The 12,673-nt window shown below is 37.2% G+C and overlaps 5 protein-coding genes and 1 long non-coding RNA gene across 7 annotated transcripts; 2 read left to right on the forward strand and 4 right to left on the reverse strand.

Moving 5' to 3' along the window:
* Positions 1 to 788: 788 nt before the first annotated feature.
* LOC132193402 (larval cuticle protein A1A) lies at positions 789 to 3,719 on the forward strand. Its single transcript, XM_059614047.1, has 5 exons — positions 789 to 903; positions 977 to 1,195; positions 1,890 to 2,171; positions 2,707 to 2,880; positions 3,297 to 3,719. The coding sequence occupies exons 1-5, from the start codon at positions 895 to 897 to the stop codon at positions 3,498 to 3,500; spliced, it is 888 nt and encodes a 295-aa protein (XP_059470030.1). The 5' UTR covers positions 789 to 894; the 3' UTR covers positions 3,501 to 3,719.
* A 686-nt stretch (positions 3,720 to 4,405) lies between these two features.
* Positions 4,406 to 6,795, reverse strand: LOC132193505 (uncharacterized). Of its 2 annotated transcripts, XM_059614220.1 has the most exons (4): positions 6,680 to 6,795; positions 6,219 to 6,297; positions 5,994 to 6,098; positions 4,406 to 4,948 (listed from the first exon to the last, which is right to left on the reverse strand). In XM_059614220.1, the coding sequence occupies exons 1-4, from the start codon at positions 6,695 to 6,697 to the stop codon at positions 4,779 to 4,781; spliced, it is 372 nt and encodes a 123-aa protein (XP_059470203.1). In that variant the 5' UTR covers positions 6,698 to 6,795; the 3' UTR covers positions 4,406 to 4,778. The 2 variants fall into 2 exon arrangements, with proteins under 2 accessions (XP_059470203.1, XP_059470204.1); XM_059614221.1 differs by lacking the exon at positions 5,994 to 6,098 and having other exon boundaries at positions 6,680 to 6,782.
* A 675-nt stretch (positions 6,796 to 7,470) lies between these two features.
* LOC132193437 (uncharacterized) lies at positions 7,471 to 9,260 on the forward strand. The gene is made up of 2 exons (XM_059614106.1): positions 7,471 to 7,577; positions 7,820 to 9,260. The coding sequence occupies exons 1-2, from the start codon at positions 7,554 to 7,556 to the stop codon at positions 9,170 to 9,172; spliced, it is 1,377 nt and encodes a 458-aa protein (XP_059470089.1). The 5' UTR covers positions 7,471 to 7,553; the 3' UTR covers positions 9,173 to 9,260.
* An 11-nt stretch (positions 9,261 to 9,271) lies between these two features.
* On the reverse strand, positions 9,272 to 10,254 carry LOC132193686 (adult-specific cuticular protein ACP-22; the record flags this gene model as incomplete). Its single annotated transcript, XM_059614508.1, has 4 exons — positions 9,272 to 9,440; positions 9,500 to 9,577; positions 9,999 to 10,116; positions 10,199 to 10,254. Coding segments are annotated over 4 exons (264 nt in total), but the record flags the coding sequence as incomplete, so codon positions are not given.
* A 1-nt stretch (position 10,255) lies between these two features.
* Positions 10,256 to 10,903, reverse strand: LOC132193438 (uncharacterized). Its single transcript, XR_009441460.1, has 3 exons — positions 10,522 to 10,903; positions 10,398 to 10,461; positions 10,256 to 10,301 (listed from the first exon to the last, which is right to left on the reverse strand). It is a non-coding gene; the product is annotated as an uncharacterized LOC132193438 (long non-coding RNA).
* A 111-nt stretch (positions 10,904 to 11,014) lies between these two features.
* On the reverse strand, positions 11,015 to 12,472 carry LOC132193631 (chymotrypsin-1-like). Its single transcript, XM_059614412.1, has 6 exons — positions 12,324 to 12,472; positions 12,175 to 12,236; positions 12,028 to 12,116; positions 11,725 to 11,977; positions 11,527 to 11,670; positions 11,015 to 11,247 (listed from the first exon to the last, which is right to left on the reverse strand). Exons 1-6 carry the CDS (start codon positions 12,424 to 12,426, stop codon positions 11,101 to 11,103), a joined length of 798 nt encoding a protein of 265 aa, XP_059470395.1. The 5' UTR covers positions 12,427 to 12,472; the 3' UTR covers positions 11,015 to 11,100.
* Positions 12,473 to 12,673: the final 201 nt, after the last annotated feature.

The raw sequence follows: 12,673 nt of genomic DNA on the forward strand, positions 1-12,673 counted from the left end.
AAATATTTATTTAAATAAAAACTATTTTTTAACATAAATAATTCAAACTAAATTTCAAATCATAAATGCATGTGTGTAGACTACTGCTAAATTTAAAGCTTTTTATAACTTTTTGCATATTAAAATTTATATTGATTTACTCTTTGAAACCTTTATGAAATAAGTGATAAAAAATTAAATCGTTAATCGTTGCAACTTCTTCTTCTTGAAATTATTTTAGCTTCAATTAAACAGATCTTTTATAATAAATAATTAAAAATAGAAATTTTATTTTATCCTTATGGTTTATTGTATTTGAACTTGCATAAAGTTTAAAAAAAGATAAGTATGCTTGTAAAAACAAACTTTTATTAAAAAAAAAAAAAAAAAATGAAAATAACCTTGCCTGAGAATAATCTTTTTGAAATTCGACTGGAATTTCACCTCTTTTTAATAGAGAATTTTAATTTCAACAGGTTATTATCATAAAATTGATCAATTTACTTCAATTTATATACTGCGCTTTTGAAAAAGTCGTCGTTTAAATTAATTTGTTAACTTGATTTACATTCTATATCTGGCCAAGGAAGTCAATTTGCTATAATTAATTAATTATATTTCATATTCGGAAAATATTAATATTTTATATAAAACCTAAATATATTGACCAGACGTGCCGTAGACTCACATTCATATAATTATTAATAGAAGCGGCTGTAAACTAATCCTCACACCCTACCTCTGGTGAGAGTACCTTCCCGTACGTGTATATTCTGAAAACGGGTCCTGCCGTTCTTTCTTCTTTCTCCGAACACCCCGCCCACCGTGATATGCAGCCACTCGTTACCTATAAAACCGGCGGCTCCGATCGACATTCTGCAGTAATTTTAGTTCTCCAAGCAAACGCACACCAACATGTTGAAGGTGAGTCCGACTGCCCTGAGATTTTTTTTCATTAAATTTTTTACTCACCTGCGACTTTTATTTGTCTGTTCAGGCGACGCTTCTGATAGCGGCCCTGGGCCTGGCCCACGCTGGTGTGGTGCCCGTGCAACCTCAGCAGTACGTGGCCCAAGGACCTGCCCCCACGTACATCGCTGCCGCCCCCGGCCTGCCCGCCGGTTTTGCCCAACAGGCTCGTGCCCTTCCTACCATCTACCGCACTGCCGCCCCCGCCGCCCAACAACCCTTGCAACTGGCCGCCGCTCCTCAGCAGGTATTTGAAGCAATTGATGATTTAATTAATTTCGTTGAATATAAATTTTATTATTTTTTTTTTTTGGAATATTACCTTTTATCACAATTTAGTTTCCAACGAATTTTATTTTAATTTTGGGTATTACTTAATTAATCCTTTTGAATAAAAAGTATTTAAACTAATTTACAATCACTGAAGTTTGTAAAAGTTAAATTTGAAAAATTGCACTCATTATTTTATAGAATTCATGCATATAAAGTTTGTTGTTCTATTTTATCTTTAATCCAATTTCAAATTTTAAAATAACATCATGCTGATCTGTATAATTTTTGCAGATTTCTATATTTTATTCATTCTTTAAAGAGAAAGGATTATTTTACCTTCAATTTAGCGGCCACTTTTCATAATTATACCAAATTAATTTTTTTTTAATGAATGAAAGGTGCATTTTATTACAATTTCTATCCAATTGCCGCTTACAGAACCAGTCTGAAAATTATAAACCTCGATCGTAAAATAATAACCTGCTAATCACGAGAAATCTCGTCAGTTTGAAACTAAAGCAAACCCAGTGTGGCCGGAAATGAAAGTTAATTCCCCTGCAGTCTTCTCCAATAAAAGTTTTTAATTCCAAACTAGGCGCTCTTCGATCGGAATTAATTACTTTTCCTTTTATCCGCCAAGTAATTATTATTGATTTCTCTTGCCGCAGACCATCTATCGCGCCGCTCCAGCCTATGCTGCCGCCCCCGCTTATGCTGCCGCCCCCGCCTACGCCGCCGCCCCCGCTCCTGTGGCCATCAACCCTGCCCAGTTCGCTTACCGCCAGGCCGCCCCCGCCGCCGCTCCTGCCCCCGCTGCCAACCCCATCCAGGACTACCAGCGTGACGCCCTTGCTGCCCAGAGGGTTGTTCAGTCCCGTCCCCAGCCCGCTGCCGCCCTTCGTCGTCCTGCTGGACAACAGCAGCAGCAGCCCCTTGAGGAAGACTACGACGTAAGTTCCAAAAATTATAAAAAAAAAAATTAATAACGTTCAATTTATATTAGTTTTTACCAGTTTTTACTTATTCAAAACAAAATTTATTGCAATAAAAATGTTAAAATTATCATTTTATCGTTACCAATTGAAATTTAAGAAAAAAATATTTCACGATTTAATCTTGGAAGTTACGAGTTTTCTCACACCTTTCATTTCACTGCTCCTTTTATGATGCAATCAGATCTCCGTGAGAACCAATATTGATGAGCTCGATCAACCGTTAGCAAAATCATTCTCCTTCACTACTTTCTCCGGCAGCCTTGATAAATTATCAGTTCCATTCATCGCTTGCTTACAATCGCCGCGCCTACTAATTACTCCCCGCGGGCTTCCGAGATAAATCGCGATTCGAACCAGAGTGAATTTAAATGTCAAATCTACTTACCGCTCAAATGTCACTTGCTTGCATAATTTAATAGGCCGGCTTTCACACCAGCTTGCATAACCAAAAATTTTATAGGAGTAAAAAATATGTTAATTCTGTTTTCAGCCCAATCCCGCTTACAACTTCTCCTTCGACGTTAAGGACGATCTGAACACCAACTACCAGAACCGCAAGGAATCGCGTGAGGGAAACCAGATCAAGGGTAGCTACAGCGTCGTCGATTCTGACGGATACATCCGCACTGTCACCTACACCGCTGACCCCACTGAGGGATTCAAGGTAAAATTTTTATTAAAAAATTCATTTTATTAAACTAAAGGACTTAAATTATGAGCTTTTTTTCAAAATTTTCTGTTTGGTTAAACTTTTGAACTATTTGGTACATAAAAAATTTAAAGTTTTTAGCCTTCCATTTTCTAGCCAAATGAATTTGAACATCAAATGTCCCTACGTAATTAATTAATTCAGTATTTAAACGGCAATATTTTGGAAATTAATATTGAATTAAAGTTTTTAATTATTTTAGCACGAATTTTGCTAACAATGTTATATATTTTTACGGTATTCCCCTAACTTATGCATAAAATATATTTAAATTTCAAATTTAATCAATGCAAATAAATACCTTCGTGGTTCTTTAATTTTGCTTATTTTCAAATTATTCATAATTTCAATGATATTTGCAAATTTCCCAGGCTGAGGTTATCCGTGAGCCCACCGACATCAAGGTTTTGGTTCCCACCCCCGCCCCCGCCAACACCCTGGCCGCCCAGCGTGCTGCCGCCCCCGCCAGAAAATATGCCCCCCAGCAGTACCAGCAGGCGCAGCCCCAACAGTACCAACAGGCCCAGCCTCAGCAGTACCAGCAGCAGGCCGCCCCTCAGCAGTACCAAGGCTAGTTTGAGTTGCCAAAGGGCAAGCCTACGAGCCTCAAAACTGCACAAATTCTCGTCCCCCCCCCCCCCAAACTGAAAAGACTCAAAATTTCCCACGTTCAGTGTGACTGCTCGCGAAAATCCCTCCTCCTTAATTAATTTAAGTGAAAAGAACATGTGACAATTATTGTATACTCTCTGTGGAGAGCATGAATGGAGAAATAAAAATTTGTATAAAAAATATATCTAAAGCCTCGGACGAGTTTCATTTTAATGGTCAGGTGCTGCACCACTTTTACTCTCGTTGGCCGCTCCAGATTGTTTAGCGGCAGCTTTCTCTGTACTGCTCGAAGATAATAAAAAAAAAACGTGAAAATCTAGCGGAAGATTGTACACACCTTTCTCCATCCAAAATCACTTTCACTTCGGGCTGAATGAACCGAGATAGGAAAGCTATTTATTTTGTATTCAATGGGGAAGCCACACCTGTGTGGGTTGCTTGCTGCGCATGTTATGGACATGTGAGATAATCTCGTCGTGTAATATTATCTCGCAGAAAGGCCATCAATCAATCCGAAGCTCAAATGCTTGACTCGCCAATTAGTCACAAGTGAATCACATCAAAATAAAAAAGTAATTCTCAGCATTCTGAGCCATCAAAGTTGAAAAATAATTTAGTATCATTAAAGTACTCAACATAACAGAAGGCTATTTTAATAATATTCAAGTTTATCCGTTCATATTGCTAGAAAAAGTATAAATTTCACATTTTTTTTTTAATTTTAAATTGGGAAGATTTCAAGTAATAATTTTTTTATGTCGCTTTGTACCTAATTATAGACATTACAGTGTCTTCTATCAATTAAAACTATGATTTTTAAATTATAGTAATTTTATTTATAACAAAATATATTGTAATATTGCTGACAACAAAATTAAATTTTTTATTGTAAACCTTTTTTATTGAAAAAATTTATGCATAACAACAAAAGACAAACTTATATGATATAAATCGGCCATCAAATAATTAATGCAGTATATTAAGAAATGATCGCAATAAAATCGCAAGATCGCATGATCGCGATCGCATGTTTTTAAATTTACAGGATCGCGATCGCGATCGCAGATCGCAACACTGCCGCTGATCGCGACGCAAAAATTTGAGATCGCGTTCATCCTTGTTTATATCATAAACATTTCAGTATGTAACAGATTTTTTAATTTCAAAATCTAAAAACAGTTTCACAAGACGGACGCGACAAAATTGATGAGATCACGGGTCAATCAGCAAGTTTGGGAAATTTAGCCAGCGTACTGCTTGCCGACGTGGTGCTTGACACCCCACTTGAAATTAGCGTGCTTGTCAGTCTTCACAAAGGTGTGCACGGGGCCGACCACCCCTTCTTTGCCGGGGCTGCGGCGAGCGCGGCTCAGAGGGGCTTCCTCTTGGATTCGCGCCTGGAATTCTTGTCCTGAAAAATACGCAAAAAAAATATTATAATAGATAATTTAATATTTTTTGAATTATTTTCTATTAAACTTTAAACTCAATAATCAGATTAAATTTAAAAGCATGCAATCAATCCTATTTATTCAACCATTCTGAAAAATTTCTAAAGAAATTTATAGAAATTAGTTATCAAACTATCATATGGATGAAAATTGGTTCCATAATGATAGTTCCAGTGTCCTTTTTACTTAGCAAAATTATATTTATACAATTTGCTCCGAACATGCACTACATCTTGTTAGAATGATATTTTTGTGCCATTTTTTTTATAGTGTAGCCCTATTATAACATGCAAACCGCTTTTCAAGCCGAACGGGAGGAACCGTTTTAAACTTTCCCCAATCAGTCAACAGTCTAAAGTGTTAAGGGTCTATGTCAATTATGTTTTATAACTTAAAAGTCATGCGTTCAAGTTAATAGAGTACAAGGTTGGACACAATCCTTTGCGGGGAAATAATATTTTTGGAAAATTTTAAATTACTCACTAGTTTTTGGTAGGAATGAAAAAAAAATAATATTTTAAATTTCGTGATTATGTTTAAATTTTCTTCTTTTTTTCTATAATTAATTTAACTCTGATGACCTTGTAAAAGGTCGGAATTGCTTATTTATAACGCGAAAAAAATAGCAAAAGATCAAATTCAATCAATATTTTAAAGTTATTAAAAAAAACGATGATCAAAAAAGCAAAATTGCTTTTGCGACTTTGCCCAACCTTGGCAGCGATAAAAAAATACTTGTGAACCATGCAATTTATTTTTACTATTAAATTGTAAGTTTTTTCTACAGTTATTTAAAAAAATATATAGTTGTGTACCTATTTGGGGAAATTTCTTGTGTGAGCACATTTTGCTTTCATAAAAAAATCGTATAATTTGTGCGTGGTGGGGGTCTTTTTTTATCGTGCAAGTCTCAAGGTCAGTGGTGTTGACGTCCGGCAGGGTGTCGCACGCCCCACGAGACGTGCCCGTGTTTGTTGGTCTTGACAAAGGAGAAGACGCCTCCACCTGATTTTGCGGCGTGCGTCGGACGGTGGTTCGACGGCACTGCCCTGTACCGGTCCTCGTACGGCGCCCTGAACCCCTGTCTTTTGTGCCTCATCATCGCGTCCTCTGCGGTCCACAACAACATCATACAAAAAGGTAGGCTCAAATAAAATGTCAATTTCATCTCCAACCATTTGAAGCTCTTCCAAAAAGTATTATTGTACACAAAAATTAAAACAGACTCACCGTCGTCGATTTCAAGAAGATATATTCGGGCTGATACGGTGCTCAGGGTGGCGATCAGCACCACGGCCAAGACAATCATCTAAATTTTTTTAAATTGCAACTCAAAAAATTACTTACTTAGTATATTTAATTTATTAAATTAACTACTTAAAATTGAAAACTTTAATTCAAAAGAAAATGAGATAATATAATATTTTTACATTTCAAACAATAAAGTTAAATTTAATATTATTTTTTTTATAATTTAAAACTGGAATTTTATGTATCGATAAAAGCTTGAAATAATATATAATTTAAACAAAGATTTATAAATAATATTATATAAAAAAAAGTTGATACCTACATACAATGAATGTTTCTAAATCAAAAACATATGCCTTATTCTGTCGTCTTATTATATATTTCTAATATTTATATTTCAACTTTCTCGAAGATTGTTCAAAAATTATATTAGTACTTACAAATTTGAGAGAGGCCATGTCGATGAGCGTACAGACAAAGCACAACTGGTGCCATTTTCACTACCACGAGTCTATTTTATATCTACTTGCTTTCGAGTCCGTACCATCGTGCCAACTGTCACCGCCAAAATGCAGAACCATTCGACTCCACCTCACATTATGTCGGTAGCAAAAAGGCCAGGTCGCCGCTTGTGGAACCAATGGGTCAGAACTCGGCGGTTTCTTTTATTTCTGCTTGTTTTTACGTGGCTCTTGTGGTTGTGCGGCCAAGCGTGCGAAAACGCGAGAAGAACAAACGAAATCAGCCTATTTGCCTAAAAACGTGCGTTTACCAACTGAAGCGACATAGTTGATTTGCTCTTCCTGGATAAGTGCTTTAATGTCCTTTTTTTTCTTTCTTTTGAAAATAATAGGTAATTGAGCTATTCAATTTTTTCAAATAAAATTAATAGCCGATAGAAATTTTTCTTATGTTATATTGGAAAATTTTCATTTTATCTTTAATCAACCTTTTTAGATTTTTTTTTTTTTAAATATTTCTCATAATAAGTTGGCTGTGAGACATGAAACATATGAAGAGATTCGATATCTTTAGATTGTTACAAATTAATTAATTTCAAAATTATTCAAATAATAATAAAAAATTTAATATTTTGATTATTAATTTAAAACTTTCATGTTCTCACAACGTAATGTGACGTGTTGATGCATCTGATCAGACAAACGTGTCAAACAAGCAGGCCCAGTGACCTAGTGTATCAATGAAGTGCTAATTGGCGCTCTCCGTTATCCGCTCTCATCTTCATCTACACATCCTCGAGCGCAGTATCGGTTCAGAAGTTGCGATTGCTCGTCAATTGATCGCGAGACCAGCATGAGAGTTGCTTGTTCACTATTGGTAAGAAAAATAATTTTTTTATTTATTTGTATTAAATTCGTAATGAGTTTAATGACTAAATACATTTCCATAGTAAAATTACAGATATGTAATATTAGAATAATTTGACGAAAACACTATTTTTTTTTCATTTTAATAAGAAAATCAAATTCATTGCGCATATTGTTGAGTTTTTTTTTATAATCAATAAGTATAGGCAATTTAGCTATAAATTATAAAATTTAATTTGAATTTGTTTCTAGGTCGTAGTGGCCTGTGCCCAAACAGCAAGTGGCTTCTTCCCTCTCTTCTTCCCTGGTCCAATAATTTATCCCAAGGAAAAGAAACCGGAAAAACCTGAGGAGCCGAAAACCCCAGCTCCACCTCCCCCGCCTCCTCCACCTCCTCCGCCTGTACATAAAACGATTATTCATCACTTTCAATATTATAAGCCTAAACACCACTATAAGCCTAAACACCATTACAAGCCTGTGCACAATTATCACCAACCTTACCCCAAACATCACTACGAAGAAGAAGAAGAGGAGGATGAGGGTTATTCAGTGGAGGAGTACACGGAGACGGTCACTGAACCTCCCCCGCCTCCACCCACAACAACTACAACAACAACCACAACTCCAGCACCAACCACAACTCCAGAAGCAACCACCAAAAAGCACCACTACTATCACTACGTGTACCCGAAGCCACCACCGCTCTATTTTCCTCGTCCTCATTATCAGTCTTATAGTGGCCACCATAGCTATCCTCCTGTGCACTCCTACCCTCCCTACCCTCATTACGCTCCTTACAAGCATCCAGTGGCCCCGAAAAAACACGTGAAAGTCTACGTGCCTGAACCAGAAGATGAAGACGAGGGACCGCCACCGACGAAAAAAGCTCCAAAACCTACGCAACCTGCACCTACAGCCTCCGTAGAAATTAATTCAGGAGCTGAAGTGGTCTTAAGAACAGCCGCTCCAAAACCTGCAGCCTCTGCAGAATCAAACGAGGAAGATTTCTCTAAAAAACCATTCTATCATCCAACGTTTGAATCAGGACCAAGAAAACGACCTCCTCCTGGCTTCCCCTACCCTGACCAGTACCAACCCCCAAAGCTCCAACGTCCAGGGTATTCCAATGGCCCTCCGGTTTATAAAAATGGCCCTCCTAGAACAGCAAATCCACCGCCGCCTAGCACACTTAAAACGCTATCTCCAGTAGAACTCTCTGAATTTATGCCAGAAGAAATGGCAGCAAGGGAAATAGTCGAATCTATAACCCCGAATCCAGCAACCAAAAATGAAACCAAGCCCTTGGAACCGCCTTCAGAATTTTCGCTAAGCCCTTTTCCGCCTGATTACGGCCCAAAATATATCAGCTCCACTACCGATCTTGAAACGGTCGGTTCGCAGGAATTTTATGCAAATAGGAGAAATGATGGCAAACTTCCCAGTTTCATGGAGCCTCCTAAAAGAGAGAGCGGATTTAAATATGAGCACTGGAATAGAAGAGATTCAATTTCGAACCCAAATTTGGAACAAAATTCTTTCGACGAGGCAAGTTTGAATTTTATAAGGGAAATGATTGCAAATAACACACAAAAATCAGGATAGTTTGCAATTTTTCAATATTTTATATTTCTATAATATTTTGTAAATAGTCTTTATAAAGGGAAAACAATTTACGGGTGCTGTAAATAAATAAAATTTATTAACTAGAATTTTTGTTTTCTTTTTTTATTTAACAAAATAAATCACAAAAATGAACAACAACTTTCTAAATCAATGAGGTGAAGACAAAATTACAAAGATGAGTATCAGGATGAATTTCCTTTGGTTGTTTCTTGTAGCAAAATCTTTTCCGTCAAAATTAGTTTCCACCCTGTTTACAGAAAAACCAGCATTAATGTAGAACTCCTTATTATATTAAATTATTCTCACGTCATGTCCATCGTGTCCGTCGTGATTGTAGTCCCACAAGTGTTCGCCGTGCCCTCCTTTCTTGTCTCCCCAGCGCACCTTGAAAGCAAGTTGTTAATGAGCAAAGAGTTCAGTAAGCAAAATAAATTTCTAAAACTTTTTAACCACAAACAATGCTGAATAAATGCAAACCGCTCGACCTGTGTGTCATGCGTGTTGCCTACACCAAGTTCAACAGGCGTTCGCTTACTTTGGTCTTAAATTGGCCAGCATGCGGGGCAGCCTTTTCATGCCTCTCCCGATAGTGGTGGTGATTTCCACGATGATAGCCCATCTCGTAAAGATCGTGCTCAGGGTGGTGGGCAAACCTATTTCATGCAGTTCATGCTATTATTTCTATTTCTATACTTCTAGTTAGTTTTTATTTTAACGACTTCATGCTCCACATTTAAATGAAAATTCCTTTTACTAAATTTGTTTTTCTTTCTACAACATGCTAAGTTTTGAACATCTCCAAGACCTTGCCCTGATGGCGGTGGCCGTCTTTCTTCTCAAATCTTTGCTCCCAGTCAGAAGGACTTTCTGCAATGTGACCAAACTCAACCTGGTCTGGAGCTTTCCAGTGCAGAAAAATGTCACTATTTCATATTTTTAAATTTAAAAATTTGCATTTTTTTATGACCAAAAGAATTATTAATAGTAATTTTATTTTATACTTACTGGTAGAATTTTCCTTCACCACCACTTCCACCACCCCCACCCCCAGCTCCACCCCCACCCCCACTGAAACCCGACGTCGCGGCTACGTCAGCATCTCCGTGATCTTTAAAAAATTGTAATTATTTAATGACAGTAAGAAATATATTAATTTCGTTATCAAAACTTAATATTATAAAATCAATCAATATTAAATATTTACCATGACTTGGTTTCCTGTAGCACGAAACTGTGGCCAGACAAACCACCGCAGCAAAGACGAGCACCTGTTGAATATTAAAAAGCGTAAATCTCTCATTAAAACCTGTGAGCGTGAATTTACACACCTGAACCTTTGAGATCATTCTGAAGACTGTGTCTTTAATCGAGAGTCGGTCGCCTTTATATTCCGTCACTTGTGCAAAACCAAGCTCGCAGGATGCCAGGAGGAGCCAGCCTGCTTTCCACAAAAGAAAGTGCTACGCTGATTTTTGTCCGGCGCACTCCCCTGTTCGGTTGATGCACAGGGCGCCGTCGAGCGTGTCATCGGTGTTGCGCCTCCAACTGTGTCACTCATCCATACAGCTCTCGCGGTTTTTGTGCACCACGCAGGCTGCGGCTCTGCAAATCACACGCTTTTTGGGAAAAATGGAAATTCGTTCAGCAGGGAGTTTCTCATTCCTGGTTCACTGAACTTTCTTCATCTGCTATTTTTACTCCATTCTCATTGATTTTAATACCAGCAACGCTATGCTATATTGTTGTTAAACTACTAAAGATTTTGTTTACATTCCGTTTTCATAAAAAAAAAAATAGTAAATTTTCTTAAATAAAATTGCTTTGTTTTTAATGATTGCAAAAACATTTTATTAATATTTTTTATATAAAAAAAGGATATAAAAACGCTACAAAATTATTGCTGTTTGTCAGTTAATTTTTGACAAGAGCCAGTCAACATAGGGTGAAACCTCGGTGTAAACGCCTGGGTAGGGTGCAATCGTGCATGGTTTCCTTGACCAGGACACAATTCCTGCTTGATAGCCGTTCACAAAGAGCGGACCGCCAGAGTCACCCTTAAAAATGCATTAAATATTTTTTAATAAATTAATTGAAATAAAAAAGAGACAAAATTTCTCTAATTTTGAGCCAAACATTGTTCATAAAAAGGATATTTTAATCTTTGATTTCTTAATTTACTTCTTGTCATTCCTTCGTGATGACAGTACAACTTTAATTTTGAAATTTTTCTTCTGAATGCAAAATTTTGAATATTTATTTTGGAAGGAAAAAATCTTTTGGTTGTATTTTTCCCCATAATTTCCGACCATTTAATAACATTAATTTAAACTCACACTGCACTGCCCTTTGCCACCTCCAATAACTCCAGCGCAAATGTTAGTAGGGTGAGGTCTACCCCCATGGATTGCGTCGCATTCCTCGTCCGAGTAGACGACCAAGTCAACCTCTTGCTGGATATTCATTATTAATCCACCCGTCTACATTGAATAAAAAAAAAATCAGATCAAAATTTATCCAAAATTATAATTTACTTCGCTCAGGCCCCAGCCAACGAGGGTCCCGGTTGATCCAGCGGCGCTCTCCTGGTCCTGCGCGGGCAAAACCACGGCCTGAGTGTATTCGTCAAACACAAAAGGAGGGTCCACTTTGACCACGGCGATGTCGTTGATCCACTGGTTGAGGGGGTCGTAGGCCTCGTGGGTGATGATCTGGACAGCCTGGTGCAGGGTGCCGCCCTGGTCAAGGGCGTTTGTGCCAGCCAGCGCTTTTAAATAGGTGGTTGACCTAATTTCAAATTTAATTTTTTTTTAAATTGTTTACCAAAAAGAATTTACGTTTGAACGCAATGGGCTGCTGTCATAAAGAAGTTTTCGTTAAGAATTGTTCCACCGCAGGAGTGAGAATTGTAATTTTGCAAAGAAATCTATGGACGAATAAAATAAGATATTTAAAATACTTGAAATAAGAAATAAAAATCCTACTAATTGGGGATATTTTCCGAGAGGAGCATCAGTGCCGTTAACAACTCGCCATTCAGGCAAGGCTGGAATAAAAACGAATATTGTAATAATTTTTAAAAATTTAATTTAATTAAATTAATTTTAATTAAAAACGTATTCTTTTAACTTACTGTAGGCAGACGCTGCTGTTATGGCTAGGGTGAGAATGAAAGCTTTCATCTTGCTCAGCTGTGTTGGGGCTGCGGTTGATTTGAATTTCAAAGAACCGCTCATTTATATACCACCTTCGAGTTGTTGTCTTTCTGAAGCGCGCATGATATTTTGCATTTTTATCACTTATCGGGTCAACGGACAGTCCTGATGACACACAAAAACTTCCGCAATCCATTGCAACAAGTTTTAATTATATTCACATTTGACTGATTGATTATTAAAATCAATATGCATAATTAATCGCACAAAAATTCTCATCTTATCTGTCATAACAGCGCACGTGGATCAGACTTGCTCTAATCTGACA

This window comes from Neocloeon triangulifer, unplaced genomic scaffold (genome assembly GCF_031216515.1).
Source record: "Neocloeon triangulifer isolate White Clay Creek 2 clone unplaced genomic scaffold, ASM3121651v1 ptg000004l, whole genome shotgun sequence".
Taxonomy (NCBI): Eukaryota; Metazoa; Arthropoda; class Insecta; order Ephemeroptera; family Baetidae; genus Neocloeon; species Neocloeon triangulifer.

Bases quoted from the DNA above. Each gene is read 5' to 3' on its own strand.
- LOC132193402 (XM_059614047.1), top strand. The intron at 2,172-2,706 runs GTAAGTTCCAAA...TTCTGTTTTCAG, and splicing joins CCCTTGAGGAAGACTACGAC to CCCAATCCCGCTTACAACTT. The intron at 2,881-3,296 runs GTAAAATTTTTA...CAAATTTCCCAG, and splicing joins ACCCCACTGAGGGATTCAAG to GCTGAGGTTATCCGTGAGCC.
- LOC132193505 (XM_059614220.1), bottom strand. The intron at 6,099-6,218 runs GTGAGTCTGTTT...TGTGGACCGCAG, and splicing joins TCTTCTTGAAATCGACGACG to AGGACGCGATGATGAGGCAC. The intron at 4,949-5,993 runs GTGGAGGCGTCT...CGTATTTTTCAG, and splicing joins GACGCACGCCGCAAAATCAG to GACAAGAATTCCAGGCGCGA.
- LOC132193437 (XM_059614106.1), top strand. From the start codon at position 7,554: ATGAGAGTTGCTTGTTCACTATTG. The intron at 7,578-7,819 runs GTAAGAAAAATA...ATTTGTTTCTAG, and splicing joins GAGTTGCTTGTTCACTATTG to GTCGTAGTGGCCTGTGCCCA.
- LOC132193631 (XM_059614412.1), bottom strand. From the start codon at position 12,426: ATGAGCGGTTCTTTGAAATTCAAATCAACCGCAGCCCCAACACAGCTG. The intron at 12,117-12,174 runs GTAGGATTTTTA...ATTCGTCCATAG, and splicing joins TCGGAAAATATCCCCAATTA to ATTTCTTTGCAAAATTACAA. The intron at 11,671-11,724 runs GTAAATTATAAT...TATTCAATGTAG, and splicing joins TTGGCTGGGGCCTGAGCGAA to ACGGGTGGATTAATAATGAA.